Source organism: Trichoplusia ni, chromosome 11, assembly GCF_003590095.1.
Source record: "Trichoplusia ni isolate ovarian cell line Hi5 chromosome 11, tn1, whole genome shotgun sequence".
Taxonomy (NCBI): domain Eukaryota; kingdom Metazoa; phylum Arthropoda; class Insecta; order Lepidoptera; family Noctuidae; genus Trichoplusia; species Trichoplusia ni.
The window spans coordinates 9,562,267-9,588,013 of record NC_039488.1 but is presented as its reverse complement, the minus strand read 5'-3'; the positions used below and the strand labels follow the sequence as shown (position 1 = coordinate 9,588,013).

The 25,747-nt window shown below is 37.9% G+C and overlaps 1 protein-coding gene and 2 non-coding genes across 3 annotated transcripts in view; 1 reads left to right on the top strand and 2 right to left on the bottom strand.

Annotated features, from left to right (window-relative positions):
- Positions 1 to 25,747, top strand: part of LOC113498688 (matrix metalloproteinase-2-like) — a 143,075-nt gene that overhangs the window by 46,247 nt on the left and 71,081 nt on the right. The window contains exons 3-4 of the mRNA XM_026878804.1: positions 4,909 to 5,031; positions 5,510 to 5,682. Coding sequence (XP_026734605.1) covers positions 4,909 to 5,031; positions 5,510 to 5,682 — 296 coding nt within the window. The remainder of the gene's footprint in view (positions 1 to 4,908; positions 5,032 to 5,509; positions 5,683 to 25,747) is intronic.
- On the bottom strand, positions 9,335 to 9,407 carry Trnar-ccu. The gene has a single exon. It is a non-coding gene; the product is annotated as a tRNA-Arg (tRNA).
- On the bottom strand, positions 9,669 to 9,741 carry Trnak-uuu. The gene has a single exon. It is a non-coding gene; the product is annotated as a tRNA-Lys (tRNA).

The window sequence follows — 25,747 nt, the reverse complement described above, 5'->3', positions numbered from 1 at the left end:
GAATTCAAATCAATGGCGGCTTATAATAATCGCAAATCGGGACCACCCTTCATAAAGCCTAAAAGTAGATAAAGTAGAAAAATATAACATCCACGTACCTACTCCGTAGTGAATATCTCGACTCTTGAGTCGTAAAACAAATCACACCGCCTTCATATTTCTCCTCGTGTAAAGATTACCTAGATATCTAAGTTTATCTAACGATACATTTTTAGCTCAGAAGGTGAAAATACCCATTACCCAGGCATCTACTATTCATGTCGAAATCTCAACGTACGGTCAGGAAAAAACGAACTCAAAAACATCAATGATGCTGGTGTTCATTAAGCTGCTTTCGTTTCACATTACTTTTAATAATACCAATATATTTTATTTAGTTGTACTTAGAAATCTTGTAAATCTTGTAATCTGAGTGTTTGTGGGCTTTTGTTGCCGACTCTACCTAAACAGAGTTAGTAATAATGTTTCTGTATTAAGACGCGTGCATCGCTCTTTTGTTGGGCCTAGGAAGCTTTTAACTAAAATAACATATGAAGCACTCCCACTCAAGCGACAAATTGTTATCATTATTATCTAGCGAACAGATGTTTATGAGCACAATATGTACTGACTAAGGTATATACACAGGACGGCTTGCCAAATTCAACTTTGCAGTAACCAGTTTGCTTTAAATATAACTTGAAAGTAGGGACGTCCTTTTTAATAGTTTTACGACGGTCGTTGATGAACAGTGATCGGGGCTGTGATGGAATACCGTCCATTAGGGACATTAACTTGACTTAATAGCTTGGAATCACCATCACTAAGTGATATAAGGTGGCGATCAGTGCTCGTTCCGTCCCTGTAAGGCTGTAAGACAGGAAGCCTTTGTCCTCACGCATGTAGTACACTAGTCGCGATACTGATCGATGCGGATTATATGTCACAGCCGCGGCCGGAGCTAGCGAATCCATTCAAGAATGTCTAACCGATTTGCATTCATTCATCCGACTGAATTCCTACGCACGACGTAAATCACAATCAGCGCTCATGAATATTTATCTTTGGCACCTCAGCTACAACGCCGTGTGAGGCATTGTGATAAAACTTCCATACAATATATTATGATCTGTATTAAGACTTGCGTCCACACTTAACACTCATTTCATTACCATAATGTATACAAGAATCTGTCGATTATAAGTTATAGACGTATAATGGGTTGTTGGGCTTCATAAATTAAAACGAACATAACAAAACAGTAGTGACGCACTCATACGAGTAATTTATAATCACGTCTAGTGGGGGCGAAGTGACAGCGGGTGTCAATCAATGGGGTGCAGCGCGCAGGGCAGTCACCCTCGGCGCGCGGCTGACTGCCCCGCGATGACAACCACACACGACGCATGCACGCGGCCCGGCCCGCACTACAGACAACCTCGCTAGGTAATCACTATGCTAATTATCCCGGTATGATTTAATGGATATTGATGAAGTTTGAAATTCATATTTTAATGACGCTCGTATTTTGCGCCGCCCTCATAATGGAGTTAACATATGGTTATTACATAATTTTACAATTATAAATTGATCTTGCATTAATAATGTGTCACGCTATCGGTACCTAATTTATAATCGGAGTGCAGTCACTTGTAATCGGAATTACAAAACCAATTTAAAGTTTATAATTTGAAGGATTCCATTCGTCGGTCGGCCATATTTTGCTTAACGTTTGGAAACTCGGCATGTCTGTACATAATTACATACATTATTCTAATCGACCTAAATAGAGATTTTTGACTTGCTTCCCCGACACCAGAGAACTAGCACAGGTTGATGGCAGAGATTTGTTAATTAATTAGAGGACAAAGTGGGCGGCGTCACGCGACGCACTTAGTCGAGGTTCATGGTACTTAAGCCCCGTGTTCTACATTCAGGGGACAGGGCTCAGACCTCATTTGGCCCTACTTAGGGCTCCTTGATGACAGATTGTCATTAAACGAAGCCGTACGCAAGACATGCAAAATAGTAATTAGGTGACAAACTTAATGCGTGTTACTCGAAATAGTAATTACATTTCATTTCCTTTTTTTTTCAAATCGAGCATTCAAAATGAGAATACATTCAAATGGAATTCTCAGTATTTCTACATTTTAACATGCCAGCCGGGTAGGTATCTGAGGTTGAATAAAAACTAAACTTAAAATTAATTAACAAGGAAGTAACTGTACACACAAATGATGTCTGGGCGCTGCAAAAACTCCATCGAACCAAAGGTTGCATACAGTTCCAAGAATATAATTGTCGGGTCCGCGATTAATTTTACCCAAATCTTATCCTCACGTTTGATGCCAAGACACGTCACAAGAGAATGCAAAAAATATATGCAAAAAGTAAACCGAAAAACCATAAGGTAAAATATTTACAGTATTGTACTTTATTTTTTTCCATGTAATAGGGAAAGGGCACACGGTATCAATTAAAAGAAAAAACATTTTTTCCTGTTGCCCGTAACCCAAATTTAAAAAACAATGTTCAAATCGATGGCTACGTTTTGGTGACAGGAAAATAAATGTTTTTATTTGTGTTGATGCCAATTTCAGATAGCAACTCTCGGAAAAAGCAATCCCAATAAAAATGAAAACGTAAAACGATTCGTTCGTACTAAATTTGGACTTAATGGCGGCCTATTAAGTTTGCTCCGATTGTACCGGCTAGCAACAATATTAACCTAATTGCTAAATATTTGCATTGTTTAATGTGTTTCTTCGTCGTAACTTATTGGCCAGGCCGCGGCCGGCGCCGTACCTGTTGACCTGACACAGAAACCACCAGAAAAATATTGCTGTCTACGTGATTTATGAGTTGCACTCTGGATATTAAGCTCCAGCTAATTAAATGAGTCTATAAGTAGATTTGCGTTCTTCATTCAAAATATCTTATAAAATCATTGTTAGTAAAGGAACAAGAAAAAAGTTAATGAGAAAAGGCACTTGGTAACAGCGTAGCCGTGTGCGCTACAGTACACCCCGCCATTTTTTATTACTTACACAGAGCCCTTCTTTACCGGTGCTCGTATTATTCCGATACAAGTTGTAGACACAGCAGATAACACAGTCGTGTTCCTCACAACATAAAAGGAATGATTGCCTTAATTTGCCTCAAATTGTTCAACTTCAAAAGGGAAGTTACTTTAGGTCCTTTTCAAACACAGGTATATGTAAATAAACAGGATCCCACAGAAGCGTTTAGGAGCCAAGTTAGATAAGTTAAGGGAGTGAATAATAGACGGCAGATTGCTTAACAAAGTCTTTATTGTTAGTCGTAAAGTTAGAGGCATCCTCGGTTAGAACAAACTTCGAACTCACCGCAAGCTTCGGACAAAAACAACAGTATTCCGCTACTTATGCACTAATAGTTCGTCTGAACCGAATATTTAGTAAAACATATATCCGGACGCCTTTATAATTGTTTCCAATTCTAAAAAATCGACTTAATTACAGAAGCTGGCAGTGACTTACGATATGCACTGTGAATTGAACCAGTCTCAGCTTAAGATTTTTTGTAATGATCGGGCGTAGCGGAGAGACAGACGCGAGACAGGTGACAGTCTCTGCAGAGGTCGCCACACAACACTGAACCCAGATCCGCAGCCGCAAAAAGTATACAAAGACAGTCAAAAGGGAAGTCCACGAAAAAAATACTAAAGGATTCGTTTAACCACCATTGTCAAGCCACAAGTGTGGTTTTAATTAAAAGTAAAAAGAGGATGTTTGATGAAGAAAATAAAGTTGGTTTAGGATTAATGACGGTGTTTAAAAATGTAGATCACAAACTTTGTATTCCGAGTCCGTTAACCAAGTTAGAACAACGAAGTACTTCTAAACTAATTACTTAAATAAGGCGGTAATATTTCATTTCTGTTTCAAAACGACTTTCATTATCCAATTGTTTAATTCACAGTTAACGAACAACATAATTCTGAACATAAACAATAGTGACAAAACAGCTGTTATTGGTCCGACGCCATTACTTCCTGATAAAGGACTGTTTTGCAGAGCGGAATGTGTATGAATTAAATATTCACAACGACAGCCAAATTGATTGTGAAGTCCGTCAGTGTCACTTCAATACCAATCAATATTATTATACGCAAGTCACATGTGTAGAGACTTATAAATACACAAATAACTTTACGGCATATTCTAACATGAGATTTTCTTCAAAGTGTGTTAGTACACAGCTTAACACACCCGCCATAAAACGATGTCGTTGCAAGCCGAATCTATGTAGATTAGACATGACATAAAATTCTAATCTGACTGCGGAAGAACGAATAGCAAGCCATAAATATTCGCACACAGGAAGAAAGGCCCTATTCGTGGCGGGAAACACATCGCAAACGTTTTGTAACATGTCCGAATATGTGGTAGTTGGTGGGCAAGGTTAGAAGATAACTGCTGGGTGTACGAACACACCAAGCCTAACGAATTACGAAAATGAATCTTATTCTCTTCACGTTAAGGAAGTTTGTTCTAGTTTTCTGCTTGTAAAAGGCTCATTGTACGTCCGGAGCTGCGTTAATGGAGGCTTAATATCAGCCGTACTTTGGGGTTTCGCGATTTCGAAAGTAAAAGGAATCCCTAATGCGCTAAGTACAGAGGAAATCCGTTTAGCCGTCATGTTCTGCGTAAATAATATGACATGAACGTAATTATAATTACATTTATTACGTCTTAAGTATGCCCTTTATGGTTTAGATGTTATAATAAACTTTAAGGGATGTTTGTTATAAATAAATACGATACTTTCGTGTATTTTATAAAAAGGATCCACTAGAAAATAAAATAAAAAGTAAAACACTTAGAATAAGTAAACATCTCATTCAGTCTTACCATTTTACTTATGATTATTGTTTGGACCTTTCAGAGGGGCTACCTAGAAACGTTCGGGTACCTGAAGAAGGGTCGGCCGGAGGTCGGTAACCTGCTGCTGGTCGACAGCGAGCAAGCCTACGAAGATGACTTCAGGATCGCCATCAAAACTTTACAAGTTAGTATTGCAATGATAAAATTATGATAATTGCACCTAGTAGAAATAATTGTTATCGTTCTGAAGCCAAAGTATTTATGTGACTCACAGTTATCAGTAATTAGTCTTGTGTCATTCATCATCATTGGCCTAGCCTTTTCCCAACTATGTTGGGGTCGGCTACCAGTCCAACCGGTTTCAGCTAAGTACCAGTGTACCTGTGACCTCCTCAACCCAGTTACCTGGGCAACACGATACCCCTTGGTTAGACTGTGTCATTCTAGAATGTAAAAATATTAAAGCTTTGATCTGCTTAATGGCCTAGATTCAAAAAGGTCCATAACTTTGTTGTGAAAAAACTTCATAATTAACTACCTATGTAATAATGTTGTTGAATATAAAAAAAAAAAAATGGTGGTTGGGAAATCTTCCATCATTCGAGAAATATGCAATACCTACCTTTAATAATGATCTTACTAAAAGTCTGATTATTCCTAAGGAATTCGGCGGTATACCAGTGACGGGGGAGATCGACGAGGCTACGAAAGCGCTGATGAAGCAGAAGCGATGCGGCAGACCAGACCGGGAGGAGGACGAGGAGCAGCACGGACACAGGAGGAAACGGTTCGCGGTGCAGGGCGAGAAGTGGAAACACACCAACTTGACCTGGAGGTAAGGCTAGCTCTATGTTATCTAGTGACAACATGAGAAATGATTACATTTTCTTGTGTGTGCATTTTTAACGAGTATTAGGCGTTTAAAGTTGAATTATTTAAAATTTGTATACTGGTGGCTTCAAACAATAAGAGTGGTTGTAAATCAGATATTGAAGCAATATTGGTACAAATATAACGTCATAACAATAGTTAAACTAAATAAACCTACCTGAATAATTACATTAAATAATATGGATTGTGTACCATGAACACCGTTTTTACAGAATTTCACAGAAACGCCACCTTGTGTCGGACAGTCAAACAAAAACGCTGCACGCCATCTATTGTTTAAGTGTAATACTAGTTGATAAACACGCATACAACTCGTGTTCTTGTTGTTGCTACTCCATACTAGATGGCAGTACTAGTCGAAATATGATATGAGATTGAATAAATTTAATACCTACTAAAATTAATTTAGAATTAAAAACAAATACTATGTATTGTTTTAGGACTAAGTGAATTGTAAAGCCTTAACAGTCTAACGTAATATTGAAGTAATTTAAAATACTAGCTTTTTAGAGTTTTTTAAAAGATATTGAACGGGGTGTATTGTAGGTTCCCTGTTCAAAAAGTATTGATTTCAAAACAAATACCTTAGACAAGGCTCTAATGTGGTATTTTATGTCAAACAATTTCAACGGTATTAGGTATTTGCTTTAAGACCACATAAAATTGATGACAAATAATAGTTAAATCACGCGTACATCGTAAAAGTTACGACGCTTTCCGCGTGGCTTAATTAAAAGAATATGTCCTTTTGACGCCTGTCGACGCCACAATACCTATCATGGTTTGACTACAGGAAAATATAGCTTCGAAATTTTCCAATAATTAACATAAGGTTCATTTAACGACATATTTGACTTACAAATGTGTGTAGTCGAGGTTTTATTACTTATCGTCTGCGGTGAACGTAGAAAGAGAGTTGATTTGAATATTGCCTTTTTAATATAATTTTACTTTCCAAAAAGTATTTATTGATAATACAGACGACTGACTCTTTTTTTTCTTCTTTTTTCTCTGTCTTTCCATATTTCGTTTAGACATTTTCCATTTTACCCTATTTTGAACATTATAATCGAGCCTAATCTGCATAAATAACACCATAAACGTTGTTTAAACGTTCTCTACTTGTACCAAGTGCATCGTTAACTTGCAAAACAAGCAACGAACAACGATATCCCTATCTTGCCTCGCCCCATTGGGCACTTCTGCCAACTGTGTTTCAAGAGCTCACCTGATCCAAAGCTGGCATTGCATTTTCCATATGGTCAATTTGGATCAAGACGTTGGCCGCATGCCCGTGAGTTTTACAAATTACAAGAAATGATAGTGGCATTGAGCGTGTAGAGTATTAGTTACTATTAATACACGATTGCACGTAAATACTTCTAATAGTGATTGTACATTGCACAGCACTTTCGTAGAAAAATGGATAGTACACGATATAATGTCCCCGAACAATTGATGTCGTCGTTGTGACATGTAAGTGTAGGTATACCTACGTATACAAACATGTCGTGCGCCGCCAGTTACGTTGCCCACTAGATTGTAGCTTGCAGAGTTTATTCAACTTGATATCCCAAGAGTGAAAAGCCCGACTTGCTCGTTTGCTGTTTGAAGTGGAAACAACCGCGGAGCACGCGGATAATTTGAAAAGTTCACAATCACCTGCACCGACCGCTGTTTCAGCACAATTTCCTGGCGAATTAATGGTCTGTCAATATTGTAGTCCTCCATTACAGCTTGTTGTGCAAACAGGCAATAAAACTAGCAGCGCCATCTCGCGGTGGGTTTACGAGAGAGCGGCGCCATTATACCGCGGGTCAGCAACTACGCAGACTGCCACGACCCCACCGTACTCACCACCTACTTACGTAACAATATGTGAAAATGCATATTTTGACGTACCTCGTTCGGACAAGAGGTACCTTGCGTCAAATAGGAATTTAATGACCTCTTTTACAAGTTTGCATTTGTCACATAATTACAATGATTTATTAGTCAGGTTTCTAAGTAAATCTCAATGAAATTATAACTAAATGTTAGTTACTTGCTTAATTGATCTCTCCGGTTTCTTATTCTGCTGGCTTAAAATATGTTGAAACATTTTGCGGCTTTGGTTTCGATTTATATGAAAATAATCTTAATAGATTTCAAATTCAGTTACCTACATTTTAATAAACAATTTAAGTACGTATCTGTGCAAATCCATGCATTCACGTTTTGAAACAAATGATGTTCTAGTTAATGCAATTTTCACATTGAAATGTACACAAACGTCGTTATGTTTTAGACGTCCGATAACGATAGAGTTATTACATGGAAATAACGGTAGATATTGTTTTCGCAATGTCGGTGACAGGAAAGTGACAGGCGCATTTCGCCTCTCGCCGCATGGGGCGCTGTCATCGCCACTCAGCTCAACACTACGAATAACATTATTATTATGAAATTCATACTACCTATTTTACGTAAAGCTTATTGTTAAAACCTTGTGACATTTTTGTTTTAATACCAACACAGTAGTTTTGTTTGGGGTCTTCAGGATCAATACGTATGGTCGGCAGTGCTTTAATAAAGATAGAAACTTAGTGACATACTGTTATCTTTACCGTCCGACACTTAATGCGGCGATAGATAGACTTTCAGACTACTCAAATAATTGTTGTATATGAAATAAAATGTACCTATTAGTATTACCACAAAAACACGCATTATACCTAATGTAATCGTAGTAAGTAGTGTAATCTCATTCACGAGTTCAGGGCACGTAAAACAGGTATTCCAGAGTTTATTACTGATACAAATTTCCCCATGAAAAATAAACGGTCAACGAATCCGTCACTTGGCAACAAGGATACATAGGTGCGCCGCGCCGCCGCGGCCCTGGTCTCCAAACCTAGCCTTACGAGAAAGCTCACTTAATACGTATATGCCTATAAATATGGACAGTAAGAAAGTATTATTGTTATTTAACCGATAAATGAGGGCTATGACGAGCCATTATTAATAAGTTGTAGTGACGTAGCCGCCCCCTCCAGTACACCCCCCCCCCGGCCCTCTGCCGGCCGCACCCACCCCGGCCCCCCGCAGCCACGCGAACTGGGTCGACATTTCAATATTGAAGGCATTTCACAATTTCTATTGCTCTTTATTGCGACTGTACGACGTAATAAAGAGCTTATTATGCGTATATTGAATGTAGTAAACCGAGGAATCTGTGAATCATTTTACCTAAATTATTCTACAATAGAACAGTGACAACAAACAATCATCGATACCGCTGTAGGTACTTCTGTGAGAAAGATCGTTGTACTAAGCTACACTCACATGCAAGCGATTTGAAGTTTAAAAGCATATAGCGTACATTTCCTAAGTCGCGACCGGACTTCAGATCCTCGTTAAATTTTATTAAGCGTGAATTTTCACCTGCATTTAGGTGTAGCATCAGTTTCATGCTCGTTACATAACTACTAAAAGTAAACTTCAGTGCCATCTGCAGGAAAACAAGAAAATTATTTTTGCACAATCACTCACAAAGTTTTAAGTTTTATTTAATTTGCTACAAGACCAAAATTACTTATTAATCCAAAAATATATGTTACCCCTGGTGGGACTCGAACCCACAATCCCCGGCTTAGGAGGCCGATGCCTTATCCATTAGGCCACAGGGGCTCAGGGAAGGTTGCCGAAATTATGACATTGATCATATGATAAGTAAAGTCTAAAGGTATCGTGGCGGGGAGTACGGTTTTTTTATCAATCCAAAACTCAAATGAAGCTCATTATAATGTCCCATACTGCTTAGTCTTTAATCCTACTCTAAACCTGTTATACTAATGTAATAATTTGATCGATCTTACATAATCAACCAAAATAAACGAGTTGGTTTGATAAAGATTTCAAGTAGATCTAAAACAAAATGCAAAAAGAGGCCGCCCGAACAGGGACTTGAACCCTGGACCCTTGGATTAAAAGTCCAATGCTCTACCGACTGAGCTATCCGGGCTCATATACAAAGTCCTGAAATTACCTGTCCCGTCGCAAGTGACGTAACAATTTATACAAAAATGATTTGTTTATTTAAAAACATGACTAATCAACATGTTTTTGCAAAAGGTGCTAAAAACTTTATAAAGACTAGTGAATATCACTAGTCATTGTGTTCCGATTTGGAGTTTTGATATGTTTTTTTTTTAATTTATCTTCATACAAAAAAGTGAAACAGGTGGATGATTCATATCAGTATGAGACATGAAAAACCACATATGATTCATACTTCCATCCCCATATTCTAATGAAGCCGGCAAATAGGCTTTGTTCCGACACTGGTGTGGACGTATAAAAATCAAATTTTATTGACCCTGAAATGGTACTATCCAACAAACCAAGATGGTGTAGGGAACAAGTATAAGCGTCATCGTTAGCTGTCGGTCGAGCGTAGTTCCAACTGGTGCCACTGCATAAATTAGCGCTAGTGTCGAGTTTCAAAGATAAGTCTCTAGTTGATAGTAACAACTGAATACAATATGTTTAAAAAAAAACGTTAGTCAATATTGAACGCTTTTTTGTTTGCCAAGAAGAAAACGTGTAATGTGATTTATAGGAATAATCACCTCCCTATACATCCCCTTTTACATCTTTTTAACTAGTTATTTATTAAATCATTCAAAAGCTGTACGACGAAAATACAAAGCTTGCCGATGCTGTTAAGTTTGTTAAAAAAAAAACTAACTTTCTGTCCGTACGAGTACAAACCACTTAGCCAATTAATAAAAAACAGTGATTTAAGACACCTTAAATTTCAAGCTGTTTCTGCAACACCCAAACCGCGTGCAAAACCAAGTATCAAATCCAATAACAAAAGTAATAACCATTCGAAATTCAAACATGCTTGAACTCTATAACATTATTAAGTGTATTACTTGAGTATAGTACATCATAGTTAATATAGGTAAGTACTCTGTATTCCCCGTCCGTATCCAACAGGTCGGCGGCTTGCTTTCACGTGACTTGTAATGCGATTAAATTAACATGATCGATGCTACAGCCCGCCATATACAATACAGATTATATTCAGTCCGGCCGGCGAGCTTCGAACGTGGACTCCATGCAGGCCACACAAAAAAGGATATGTTCTGATTGAAAATATTTTTTTTTGGTACTGGTTATTGTTGAAGTTTTGACTATTATAAAAACTGTCTGTACTGTATACAAAAAAAATATGCAGATATTATAAGTAATTCGGTATATTTTCTACTTGTCTTTGTTTTTTTTTTTAAGAACGTCTACGAAGTTTGTATCAGTATCATTTCCTTTTTCGAATTTTTGAATGTTACTGCTTATAATATATTATGGTCATTTGGCTGCTTTAGTATTTGCTTGTCTTTTTATTCGTTTTCAATCGACAGATTATAATTTTTCGTAAAGGTATGATTAAAGTATTTCTGATTGTAGTCTTTAAAATATTTAAACTCTTTTTTAAAATCCACATTAGTAGGTACATGATAAAAAGTCACGCGTTTTCGAACTCAAATCTCGCAGACATTAGTATATGCGGGCTTCATGTCTAGACTGCGAATTGTGCAGGCCTTACAAAATATTCTCGTGCGTTTAATAAACTTACGGCCAAAAGCATGTGCTATCGTAGCATGTCATATCTATTCTTCAACTCTTATGAAGATACTGAAGTATTGATAAAGTAAAACATAAAAATAATACCAGCTTGTTTCCAAATGACACCCTGCAACGGAAAGGCCTATTTTTATAAACTAAAAAAAAAAATATAAATAGAAGAGTAATAATATTTTATAACCAAAACTTTTTAATATGCTAATATTACACGCGATAAATATGTCACATGAGAATTATACTTAATATCAAAAAATAATATTTTATCTTATACTACGAGTATAGTCTACGAATGCACTGCTTATGTATCTAAGTATATTTATCTAATTTATACTCAAGCCGAGATTTCCAGCCGATCCACAGTTTTCATTATTGAATTTGGGTATTCTAGGAACATTGGGGTAATTTTACCCACTGAACTAGCTTCGAGTTCTCTCAATAGGGGACATAAAATTCCAACCGTTTCACAGACTACGTTCCTACATTTGAGTAATATCCGACTAACTTATACAGCCTATACATTGAAAAAGGTTTGTTAGCTATACAACCTGTATAGTTGTCGACTTTACTATAAAGGAGGATGCAGTTTCTTTTTCATAAAAAAATGTTTATACAGACTTAAACTGGCCTTAAAATAATAACATTATCAGAAATAAGACCTTTAAATTTTCTAATTCCAAAAGAAAAGTAGAGAACACAATATACTCATATGTGTAACAAAAATACTTTGCCGGTCAAAGTTATTTGTTGCATAACACGTTCAGTCAATTCAAAAGGTCGGGTCACAGATTTATATAATATTTCACGTTCTGATGTCTCACGTTATATGATATTTTAAATTATATTTTTCATTGTACTAAAAAAAGATTTTCGTAAATGAATTGTCTATATGTGTATTACCCATATGAAATTAAACTTATTTTAAAAGATAGTAGTTACGAATTACAAAGCTACCCTCTCCGACTCGCACACATACAAGTCAAACAAAGTCGATTTTCAGAGCAATATTTCGAAAAAACTACGAAGCGTCCAAACATACAAAAGCTTGTGTTTCGGCAACATTTCTGCGAGGCTTGTTACTCCCAAACAGACAGCGGCTCTTGCCTTCTATTCGGCCGTCTATGTATATACTTACTTATTGTCCCCGACACTAGACGTCGGTATTCCGCCATGGCTCGTGACGTCACTCCTCGACGCAATCAGCTTTTCTTCGAACCTGAAAGGGTTCAAGTTACTAGACCAGTAACGAAGTGATTAACTCCGTTACTGCCCACACAGATCCGTTTGCTTTTTTCTATTACTTGTCCAGACTTCATTCGTGCAGCGGTAACTAGCTTTTGTGTAACAGGAATAAAACGTTTCATGGATTTTCCAAACAGGTTGTCGTTCAACTATTTGTGAATTCGTTAATACGACTGTTGGTGCAAGTTTAATGCTATAATAAAACTGTTGTAAAAATTGCGATTAAAATACAACTTTTTGTAGAATGAAAATGTCTCGCCGTCACTTCTCGGCGTTTAATTTCCGTGTCTACGTCTATACTGACTCGGCTATGTGTTAATACATCCTTTTCCTAAGAACAAATTGAGACATTGTTATACATGAGGTTGTACAAGAGGACGATATAAATCAGGTTCAATCTCGGACGAGCTCGTTCAAACGCCACGTTTGGAGACCTCCCTACGAGCTGCTCGTAAATCCTGAACTGGAAAACAATCCGTGCCTTAGCCAAGTATCTGGTGGGTCTGAAATTCCAATTAAGGGGAAGCTCTAGAGGAGTTCGCAGGTCGACTGCACGCAGGCGATCACTCACTTGCACTTTTAATTAATTTATTTATCGAGTTCGCGAATCGACGGCGCAACGCGCGCCGACGCCCCGCCCCGCAGCCGCCTATATAACCCGACGAGGACCGGCGACGTCCGTCAGTTTTCTCAGGGACGCCACGGGCGCCGGTCGCCCTCACCCGGGAAAATGTGCCGGAAGGACGAGGGATACTTTAAATTTTTAAAGTGGGTAGTCGAAATGTAAGAAGAGGGGCGCGGCGGGGTTGCGCTTAGGGCTCGGTCGGAGCAGGTCGGTGGTGGTCGTCGGCGGTGACCTTGAGGTGAGTGAGTGCAAGCGCGAGGGCGAGCCGAGTCGATAGGCCTGAGCGAGCCGCGCCGCCCGCCTACGCGCCTGCACTACAGCTGTTTTACTTGATAACGTGGCATTCTGTCACCGTTTCTTACATTTTAGCCAACATTTTATTACTTCCGAGCGCTACAGCTACCGTAATGCCGGCGGAAAGTTATCTAGAGTTACAGGTTCTACGGAATATCTACTGAAGGTCGTTAAACAAACTTTTCAATTAGTCTTATTTCAAACTTACTCTGCTATATGTCAGCGGGTTTCAGATGTACAGATTTATGATTTATTTCATACTTGGAACCAGAAAATAATTTAGATTTATCAGGCGTCGCAGAATTTACTTTAAAAAAAGAAAATTAGTATTTTTTAATTTATTATTTTTATAAAACCAAAAGCAGGCCCAAATTTTCACAGTAATATCTTGACTTATTTATTTTATAAAAGATTATGAAGGTATTCAGTACCCAGACAGCTGACGTCTATAATCCACAAATACACTGAATCGAGGAAAAACTTGTTCGGCGGGCGATACAGCGCGCCTACGATAACATTCATAATCCATAGCGTGCCCATGGGGTTTGAACCAATTGAGTTACGTTCGAAAATCGGAAAATCGAGTCCCTCATAAATCGAGCGGGACATAGTATAAGTAGGCACCGTACTTGGTCGGTGGCCAAGTACAGACGCGCAGTAATTACTGTCTCAGGAGCGAGCTCTTAATTTGCTTAATTTACCCGAACCCGCTCCTCCGAGCTAAATCGCACGATTTAATGGGATATTTGAATGATGCGCATTGTTTTAAAACGTCTTGCGTCTGTTCCGAACGATCTTACTTCCGCTAAAACACTTATTCGTTAAATGACTCTGCCATTGATCAATTAGCACCTACTGTCTTCTGATTAGGCTTATCGCTCGGTATCCGAAAAGTTTTCAACTCATTTTACCCAACAACTCGCGGGATTTCAAGTTATTAAGTACAACGTTGAATTAAATCATATTGCAGTAATTGTGTAGATGCCTCTTTTGATAACATAATTTTGAAACTTTTAAATGTAAAACGGTAGGATGAGAAACGCAGGAATGGGAAAAGTCACGAAAATTCTCTTTCTCGGAAATTCTCGTTGCCCGTAGGCACTTCAGTTGGAGACTGCAGGGCGATACTTCACATTTGATATTTAACGTTTTCCTTCGAAAATCGTTTGAAAGAGTTAAAAAAAAAGAAACTGAAAAGAGGCGGTCTACCCGGCGTGTTCAAGATTGCTTTCGTGTGGTTAGCAATAAAAGACCACGAAGTGTGTGCTCAACCGCGCAGCTCTGTATTTAGAGCATGAATTTTAGATACGTGTAACCAAGGACAATATAGGTGTACATAAAAGTACAGTATATCATGTGCCGAGTGGGCTCATACTCCGCTATTATTCATAATCCGACTGTGTTACGTTTTGTACCTTAAGCCCAAAAATGTTGCTACGCTTACTTCTGAAAATATTCACAGTATTACACAACTAAGTATTTTATTACGAAGGGATCCGTAAAAGTTAGGGACTAATGCTGGTAACATTATGAATGGGTTCAAATACTCGTCACATCATGAATGAGTAATTTTATCTTAGCCGTAATTAATTTTAGTAGTGGTCAAAGTAATACTTGATGAAATAGCTACGTATAACTAAGGGCTCAGAATATAAAGATAAAGACTCCTCCAAAGTTATATAAAATATGGTCCGGTCTTTACTGAATTATTATGCAACATACGATAATCCGAAACATCAAAATATGAATTTATTATTTAGTCGAAAGTAGGATTACAGGAGGGTTCAAACACAGCACTGCTGAAAAATATCCGAATAAAAATTCAAACAAATCTCGCAAAATATTATTTAGGAAGCAATGTAAATGCGAGGATGTATGAGGACAGTGTTCGCTACACATACGTGATGTATCCGCAACATTTTAAAATCTGCGGAAAGCTCAACTTTTCCGCTGAGAACGGAGGAGGCCGCATTTGAATTATAGAGGGAACGTTGCGAAGACTTCAATACCCTTGCAGCGTCTTACACTCGTTACGAATATTATGATTTATGCGGCACCCGCCCAACCTCCAGTAAACAACGATGATTTGACACCATTTACCGAGAATGTTTTTTTATACAATAAGTAATTTTGGCTCAACGCCGCAGAGCCTTAGTCCGCCGCACAAATAATTTAATGGGCGTGCTCTTGCGTATTGTCATTGTAATAAAATTTCGTTAAGGAAAGAAAGCAGCCGCCGTAATTAAAGGTGGAGGTTCCGTTTCACTTTTAATGTTCTATTTAATTGCCGCTTTGATACTGAATTTTGTTGGCTTCCTCAAATAATCTTAAACAGATGTTTGAGCATTACGGGCAAATAGCGTCGTCTAAAATTGTAAGCGATTTTAAAGAAGTATAAAAGTGAGTTTTAAAAGGTAATGGCGGACAACGCACCCGTAACTACCTAAGTCGTACCCTCCAATTATATGCAATGTAATTGATACGCTATCAATTCTAATTGTACACAAACTACTGTTTAATTCAGTCTGCCGTCGATTCACTGTAACGAGCGTCGCTAACAATTTAATAACAACCATTAAAGCCCTACAAAATCACAGACCACTATTTCTAAATAAATAATGAAACCGGTTTCCCTTTCAATTATGAAAATTACCTTCGTATTGAAATGTACATCGTTTGATTTTGTTGTTACTGGGAATTGTTTGTTGTTCTCCCTTCTATGTTATACATAGCTAATGCAATGTAAATGTAGAATGATTTACAATAATAATCTAGAATAATATGTTTCGTCTCCCAAATTGAACTAAAGTTCTTGGAAAACTAATTATGTATACACTTTTGTTACTACTTGAGAACAAGAAGGAGTATTAAACTTTTAATAATCATATAAGTATAAACAGTCGAAAATTATTCCTGAAAATTTCTTTACAATTAAATCCAAAATTATCTACAATTAAAGTATGCTTTGAAACTAGCGTGTAACCGGCGACTAGTTATAAGGTATCCGTAAGCTAATGTCACTGAACTTTAGGGGTTACTGTCCTCCCGTATTGGAAACTCCACGCCCTCACTTATCGTCCCAACCGCAAATAACATTCTCCTATTACATTCTTATCAGTCCTTTAATGACCGAAGGCCTTATGGGGAAATTGTAGTAATCACTAAGACAGTAAGATTGAGAGGTAGTTCAGAATGGTCAGATGTACTTGCGAACATGGAATTTTCTACAAATAGGGCTCATGTCTCAGAATAAAACTATTCAGATTAAACCAGTAGTTAGAAGTCTTCCACGCTGAGTTTCGTGTCAGATAGTATAGAACAAATAAGTAATTCTATATTAATTTTTACGTGCTTCGATTCTATAAGAATGAAACTCTTAACAAGCAGACCTGTATAAGCATTGCTGAGACATCATTCCCAGTAGGCGCTCCAAAAATACATAATCGAAACTTTATTTTTCGTACCAAAGGTAAATGCAAATGCGGAGAAATTCTTTCAACGATTCCAAGGAAAATGTTGTTGGTACCGGCTCAATCAAAAATGTTTACCTCGAGACGCAGCTAGCTCAATATTTAAGCCCCTACCACAGACACGTCGGCGGGTGAGTGCACCTCCGATCGAGTTTGCCGTTCACGGTAACGCAACGTTTTACAAGGATAAGTGGTTTGGTAATACAATTCTCTTGTCCCGCGACCTTTCCCTAACAAGCTAAATTAATGTTCAATGGAAGATGTGAGCTACGCTACACGCGTATTCCTTTCCTCTAAAGGCATCTTTCGAGAATAAATATTTTGTGAATATTCCTGTTCCGCGTCTTACAATTTTACTGTATCTACCAACAGTGAAACAAAAGAGTATTCCTCTGTGATTGCTATAGGAGTCGTTTTGTATAGCACATCACCGCCAGGGCGCCTGCCATTCCAATAGCTCAGTTTGTCTGTAAATCCTTTGTTTGAAGCAAAAAATACAAGTATTTGAAGAGAGTAGTATTCCGCAGCCCCCAGTCAGGTAGAGCCAGTGTCAGTTCACAAAAAGCCAACCACGTTACATACACACTGCATCCGAGAGAATTTTTCGCTGACCGCATGGGAATTGCAACTAGCAAGAGTTTTATCATGACTATTCGCACACACGAATTTTAGACTAGTATTTACGTCAACTGCCTTTAAATTCGATGTCATACTTTGTAGACAAATTTAAGCCATGAATGCTTTGTTTAAAATGCTGTGTTAAATAACAGTACATTAACAAAGAACAGAAGAAAAAAGCCCACAATACGAATCATTAACGCTTGCAAGCGTTAGCTAAATGGCTATCGCATCAAAACAAATGTTTAAAAAGTCAGTGTTAATTAAGATAGGTCTTATATCAATAAATCCAGACGAGTGATTCCTTGCTAATTGCCAGGTTGCAATGAAGTGCGGAATCAGATGCAAGCGAACGCGACTCGGTGTAAAATGCAAATTCAGAGCGCGCGCTAACAACAGGCGGACGTAAAAATGTTTACGTAGAACGCTTGACCGCTTTTAATTGTTCTATTTAAATACAGAGAGCTGACATAAAGGCTAAAACGCTCCGTTTGCAGATCAAATTACATTCATTTTCATCCTGCTCCGTGATAATTAAAAACACATTTATATCGAAGCTTTACATGCAATTTGTTTCATGAAGCGTCATCCTCGTTTACATTATGACGAAGACTCTCAAGTGAGTCTTTACATGAGTAATTTGATTGGATTTCCATTAGTGTTTACTATTTCATTAGTATTTTCAATTCTACATTGTAGGTATTCCAATCTACATACTGACAAGTAATTACTTGTATGTGCGGACAATACAGGTAGCCGTAATTCGGAATCGTGATTGAGGCTACGCACATATTCTAAATATTTCTGCCGCATTCCGCTGGCCCTACAGCGTTTATTGAAAGTAAACCATGCACATGTACTGAGTAATTAACCGCCTCTAGTTGAGAAACTATTTCAATGCTACGGATTCACAATCGTAGGATTGTTACAATGCTCATAGCAGCTACATCGGATTGGGTCCGTAGACGTTATGTATTCGCGGAGCGAGTCTCTCGTAGCCGGCGGCTACGTCCACAGTCAATAATGGTCGTGAGCACGAGGCGCGAATCCAATCCGGATTTAGTTCAATCAATGCATCCTCTCGTCATGTTTACGTAAAATTGAGCAGAATCAATTTTCGTTGGCTCACTTAAAATTGGAACACATTCGCTGATATCCGGCGGCACAGCGTACATTTCCTGATGTCTAGTCAGCAGTTGCCTGCAGCGCGACGCCCGTGCCTCTCAGCGCTCGCTGCTCGACCATGTCACTGAAGCAGTTTGTGTTCCATTTTTATTTCATCATAATTCCGTTTTCAATTTCTAGCGGAACGTCGGTGGCGGCGAGATTGGTGCGTAAAACTCGCGTAAACATTCGAGCGGTTGTGGAACAGTTACTCCCGACTGTAACCGGTTTATGCCAGTGTAGAATGTAAAGAGATAAGGTTCTTTATGTGTGTAATCATTTTGTGTTACGACGGACTTCGTCATCCATGAGTGTTATGAAGGCACGCTTGTCCTTCCGCTGCTGAGCTTTATGCCCCGCGATTTAGACGCTTCTAATGATGTATAAATTTCTGTCGTTATGCTTGATCTTTTTTAAATATCGTCATTTATGTATCTCTTTCAATATTGCAATCACAGGGTAGAGCCATCATAGCAGAATGTCTAATAATAACATTTTCCTACAAACCTTCAACTCTCCACGGCTCTCCTTCGCTTTAGGTCAAACTGTTATGATAATACCTCGGAGATTACACTGTCCCATAATGCATAACAATTTAAATCTGAGCCACGATCCACAGAACGACTCATAGCTTTCTTCTCAATTTTATCAACACGGGTATTTACTTTTTACTGGGAGTGCTTACTTTTCCGTTTTCCTATTTTCATCACAGTTATGTCGCGAAACACCCATGAATTGGCGCAGTGTGATTACAAATTTAAGCCGTCGCAGCTAATATGAATGACAACGGGTCGCCCTACTCGACATTCATTTCCCTCGGCGCACCTCTCTTATAATAACTTACACGGCAACTTCGCCTTAAGGTATCGAAGTGTGCCGACACACGTGTGAGGCGTCGGGGACACAGCTCAGTACGTGTAGTCCTCCATGATACCTACGACATGATCATTCAAAATCATTTCCGCGGAACTTTTCCAAAGGCAAAGAGCGCTGACGTGATTGAAATGTTTCAATTACGTAAGCACATTACCCCGGACTCCCTCGCTTCCCAGGCCTTATCATAAGGCAGTGTAATCTAATACATTTCATTTTGGACATTGAATGGAGCGAAATTACACACAGACTACAATTTTCGGCGCCTCAATTGCCGATCTGCAAACAAATTTATACATATCTGATGAAGGTGCAGACTTTGGCGCCCTATAATCCGGATTCGACCCTTGAATGCGAACGAACGAGCGGGTGGTCGAGGTTTTAGAGTGGCCCTTCAATCAGCCCTTCCTTGCGGGCGAGCGCGGGGCGCGGCTGCCGCGGCTTGCGGGGGGGGGGGGGGAGGGGCGGCACGAGGACCTTTGAGCTACAGGCTCTTTGACACGAGCCACTGGCGCACTCTTCAAGTAATGATTCATTCTGCTGATGACTGACGCGGCTAATGCGCCAGTTTCCCCCTCCGCGATGTTTGGTTAAGGATTAAGGATTCGCTCGCTGTAAATTAGATTTTACCACGTCGTCTCTTTTAAATTATTTTGTTCACATTAAATTCACATCGTATATTAAATGCAAATATTCGTGTACAGCATGTTATCAAGCGAGCTTCTTCGGCTTACTTTCATTCAATTTAATTATTACTTACAAAAAATGTCTGTATCAAAATGTCATAATGTTCGTTTAATTTGTGGCTTCACAGATATTTAAAATAGAATTTAAATGTGCAACATTTTTTGAGCTGCATTAAAAAAATATTAGCATGGCGATGAAAATAGGTTCGACGGTGACGTTACGCGTTCAACAAAATGTACGCTGAATGAATTGTAGCGATATACGCACCACTGCGCGACGACAAAGTGCTCATTGTCGGCAGAATTCACCAATTCTAAAAGACAATAGCGATCCTCCAGCGACAGGATTGCGCACATAGTTTAAATCCATAATCGATATTCGGATATAATTTAATCCGTCGCTCAAAAGCTCATTGATATCGATAATCAAGCGAAAAATAACGAGTAAAACGACATCTTACACCGACGTTATTATGATGACGCAGTACTAACTAACACCTAACTCTATCGGAAGGGTTAATTTTATAAGTTAGTAATTGCTGTTGCAAACAATATAATATTAATTTAATACACAAAACAAACTGTTGGTTCGTAATTTAACATATTTTTCTTTGACGTTACTTCTGACAAACTCCTCAGTAATAATTGTTTTAATCTACAAAAAAATCCAATTAAAAGTTTGTTATCTCTCGTGAAGCTTAGGCTCGGTTTGCAGGCCGCCGAGTTGACTCGGATTACATTTTGTTTTTATTTTGCACATTTTATTTAGTGACCTCTGACGTTATATTGTTGATCTTTCATGTAATAATAAATGAAAATTTTCGTAACAACCGGGAACCTTTGGCTTTTGGACAAAGCGAATGGAACGCAGCTTTATACTTTTCAATATTTCCCGGCGCCGCGTATGGCAGGGGTGTGCGACTGTGCGTCAATAGAATATAATGTATTCGGTTGATATGAGCCGGCGAAGGCGGGTCGTTATCATGTCAAAGAAACTATCGCATTACCGGACTCAAAAGACTGCGGTTTGTTTGATGTTTCTTGACGGACGATAGAATCAGCTCAGTAAATCGTAATTTTATCTTTTTTACATAAAACTTAATAAAAATGTTGTTGTACATAACTCATAATTTCCAGATTAATATTCTGATAATTCAAAGTTCAACTTTCGGCACGAGTACTTGAGGAAAGATTCCGATTCTAAAACTTTTCGGAATATTTCTCACTGTGAGTATTCGGACGGCACATTGATTCTCGAAACATGGTTATTTCTGTTATAATTATTAATAAGTAAGAATGAAAACTTTTGAACTAGTTTCTTAAATAAAATAGATTTTTCATAAGATCTTGCTTCTAAACGAAAATAAATGCAATAGGTATAACAAGAAAAATATTTAAAGGTTTTCATGGGTGACATTTCATATTATTCAGTACACAAGCCGGTTGCATCGCTACCGCATATCAAAGCACAGAATGACATTCTCCTTAATACATCTCGAATGACGTTGGAGTTTATGTAAATTGTGATACACGTCTGGAATATTTCGGTTCGTGCGAAACGTCGTAGTAATGCAAAAGGCAACTTTTTACGGATTCACACCGTGTACCTATTAACGGGCAGTCTCCTTTAAAGATATTCCGAGAGAGAAAATAATATCAACTGTGAAGCGAGTCGAAGAACAGATTTCCGAATAGAGAAAGCTTTCACTTGTTGTTATTCTGTTACCGAGCAGCATTACAGACTGTTTCTTCCAAAGTTCTTTAATAAGGTGGTAGAGACGTCCTCGCATTTTGATTTGAACCTGACTATTTTCCTAATGATTTAAATGCATAACATTTCGCTTTCCCTTTTGTGGAAATCCGATCGGATATTCTTTTGTTTCTTGTGTATAAAGGAACCAACATAATAATCAGAATGTTTGGCTTCGCTAAAAGTATCGCATGAACCGTAAACATAATGTTTTGAATAGGCGCTCGTGTCAATGAACACCGGCTTCCACATTTCTAGCGCTAAATAAATGTAATTAAAACATCAACGTTACAATTTCACCAGTAAATATAAAGCTCTTAATTAACACAGCGGTCAAAGTATTAATTTCACCATTAATTTTGAATAATTGCGCTCCGTTATAATTTAGACAGATATTACAGCTTAAATTGTATTAATGTTGATTTTTTATACTTCTCTAAACACATGTATCTTCGTCCGTTCTTAATTGGTATTAACGCGGTAATATCATGATGTATGGATATGAAAATGAATAGGGTAGATACAGCAATTTATAATTATTATTTTGATGCTTTAGCTTGGAATTTATTCTCAATGGGAATCTGCCTTAATTGTAACTTAGTACTATTAAGCCTCTTATTTTAGTGTCTGTATTTTCCGGTTTTTAAAACCTTACTTATTTTTTTGCAGGTACGTATCTTCTTGTTATTAAAGCTGCATACAACAAAGGTAAGGTGTATTGTTTCTTTGTGTTCGGTAATCAAGAAAATCAAATAAAGTTCAACTGTCCATTGTATTCTATTATCCAATGTTTATAACGAGATAGAATCGGATTGTTGTTTGGGCGTAATTAATCCTTTAAGCGTCGATACAATGCATCAATACTGTGGCAATGGACGCGATCCGATGTGACGTCATCAGTATCAAATATTATGCACTAATGACATACGATACGCTGAGGTAGGATAAACAGCACTGAATTAGTCTCAATAATATTAATTCATATGTTTATACGAAAAATATCTTTAAAAAAGAAAATATTCTTAAACACATAAAATCAGAGAAATAGCGAAACGGTGACTATTTTTTCTTTAATTGGGCCCGCTGATATAAACTTATGAAAACGAAAACTGTACCTACGAAACAAGAAATTTACATACTGGTAGGTGGATGATAATACCAAAATACCTCAAAAAGGTATTAAACAATGTTCGTAATCGTCTGTTAGCTGTAACTGGTACAAAGAAATATTGGAGCAGTTGTCACCGTCGGGTTGGGCGGAAACGGTGCATCCGGCCCTCAGGGACGCCCGGATTTTCTTACAACTCCAACATGCCCGCAGGACACTACCGAAAATACTTTATAAAGGTCCCTCTCACACTTGATATATTGTTACCGGATGTTTTATATCGATTTGGGCCCATGAATGGGGATAAAATGTAAAAGGAAATATAAAAACGTAATATTTTAAAATAAATAAAGCGATACTGTCCCTACGTTCCGAATGCTAGAATACCGTAGATTTATGTGCTGTTGATACAACTAAAATGTATTATTTTTATGATACACGTCGTAAATCTGGTACTTAGCGTTGTTATATTTTAGAGCCATCAAATACATTATAAAACAAACTTATAACCGTAAAAGTGTTTTCCTACAATGTTTACGAACTCTGTAAGGTTCTTACAAAGTTGTTGAGTACTTCGAGCACTAAAAGGCGGCAATGCGTTAATCCGACTGCCGATATCGGAAACGCGTTCTCTCGCCGTTCCGAATATAATATAAATAAGAATCACGTATGTAATAAGGCGGGGCGCGGCGCATTCCTCACACGTCCGGGGGCTTCCCGGGGCTTACCCGAACTTGGGCCATTACCCAGCACCGCGCCGCGCCAACGGAGACTCCCTATACGACCTGACACTACTCGCCACGTCCACAACATTCTCAAGTTTGCAACCAACAATAAAATATAATCTAGAAAATACAAAGTTTTATCTAAAAACAAAACAAAACGAAATATAACAAACAATACATCGCATTAAAAAATAAATTGGTTTCTCCTTTTTTAAACCTGATATAGTGTAGAGCTACAGAATCTTTTCACAACAAACTGGAAACTTCTCCCGGACATCTTTAAGTGGTCGTACACGTCGTTTTATAGAATGGTCACAACTTGAAATGATCGAAATGTATAAAACATCCGTTCGATTCCCGATCAAATAAATGTTATAAAAGTTTTATTATCTGGCGGTACACGGCAATCAGTGCAGTTTAAGTGGCACGTGCCCGAATACAGTATGTAAATTGTGTGCGGTGAAACAGTCTCAATCGGAGGTATTATCCGATGATATTGGAGCTGTGCGACTGCGGGACTCTGAACTAAGATGCGTAGAAGATAGTCTCTTACGTGAATATAATATAAGATCAAATATCAGTTTAAATAAAAAAACATCATAATAGAATGAAAACACATTTTTCACTCAGTAATTAAAGCTTACATCAATAGAAAATGTAGCACGTAGAATTTTATTCGTCATTAACTTTGTTACCATAAGTAGAGTACTGATTCTATCCTTACACGAAAGAAGATCAAGTAAATATCTACTTAGAAAGATAATATGTTTATATTTTACTCCGCTCACTATTTCGTAGATGTCCTACGCAGCGGGCCGTGACAATCGCTACACAAACTTGCTTCTTGCTCGACGAAAACTATGGCTCCATGCAATATTTTACAGTAATATTTATAGTAACCATAAATTTTCCATTTATAATAAATATTTTAAGGCCGTCTCCATTCTGTCGTCGTGAGTGCTACGACGTAGCCATTTGCTACGAGCTCAACTTATGTAAGAGTATGTTTGGGTAAATTACCTTTTAAGTTGGTAATAATGTTAGTGCCAACATAGGCAGTTATAAAAGTGTTCGTAGCTACACGTAGCCGTGTTTCATAGTTCTAACGCGGACCAAGTTGTTGTGCAATAATTTCAGTTTATTTGCGATCTGGCCATTAGCAAGTTAATTATTCAGTGGCGGGCAAACTTCCCGTAGAGCGAGTACGCGTATGTGCCACGCTGATACTGCGCTCTTATTCGTATTTTCATTAATTTTGGAAACATATAGCCAAGATCAACTTACGACGCCATTCTTGCTAAATTATTACACTATTAGGGAACTTGTCCAAAAACGTCTGATAAATTATGCTGATTCTATTTGCTTCATGCAAATGTTTTTAACAATATTGCTACGGCTAGTTAAACATTTTTAGTAACGCATATCACAAATTGACAAACTACATGCACGTTATACTCACAGTACGGCGCTGTTCTTGCGAGACCACAAAATGTTGATTAGTCAAATACACAGGCGTCGCTGTTGCAGTAAATCCTTGCTGAAATCAGTGCCCGTATGAGACCAGGAGACAATATAGGGGCCTGCTGTCTCACAGATAAGATAACGGACTTTGAATTGGCTATTATGAAATTAAGCGTTAATAATGCTGCTGGCACTCTACAGTTAACCTAACGATCTACTAATTTTTACATCTAGACTAGACCTGAATATTTAATGAAAATTCTCATAATTAAAGAGATTTTGTTTAGTTGCAAATCTAAACTAAATATTCAGTGAACATATTTAAAAATCACGTACGTCATCCGTCACTTTTCATTCTAAAATCCTTC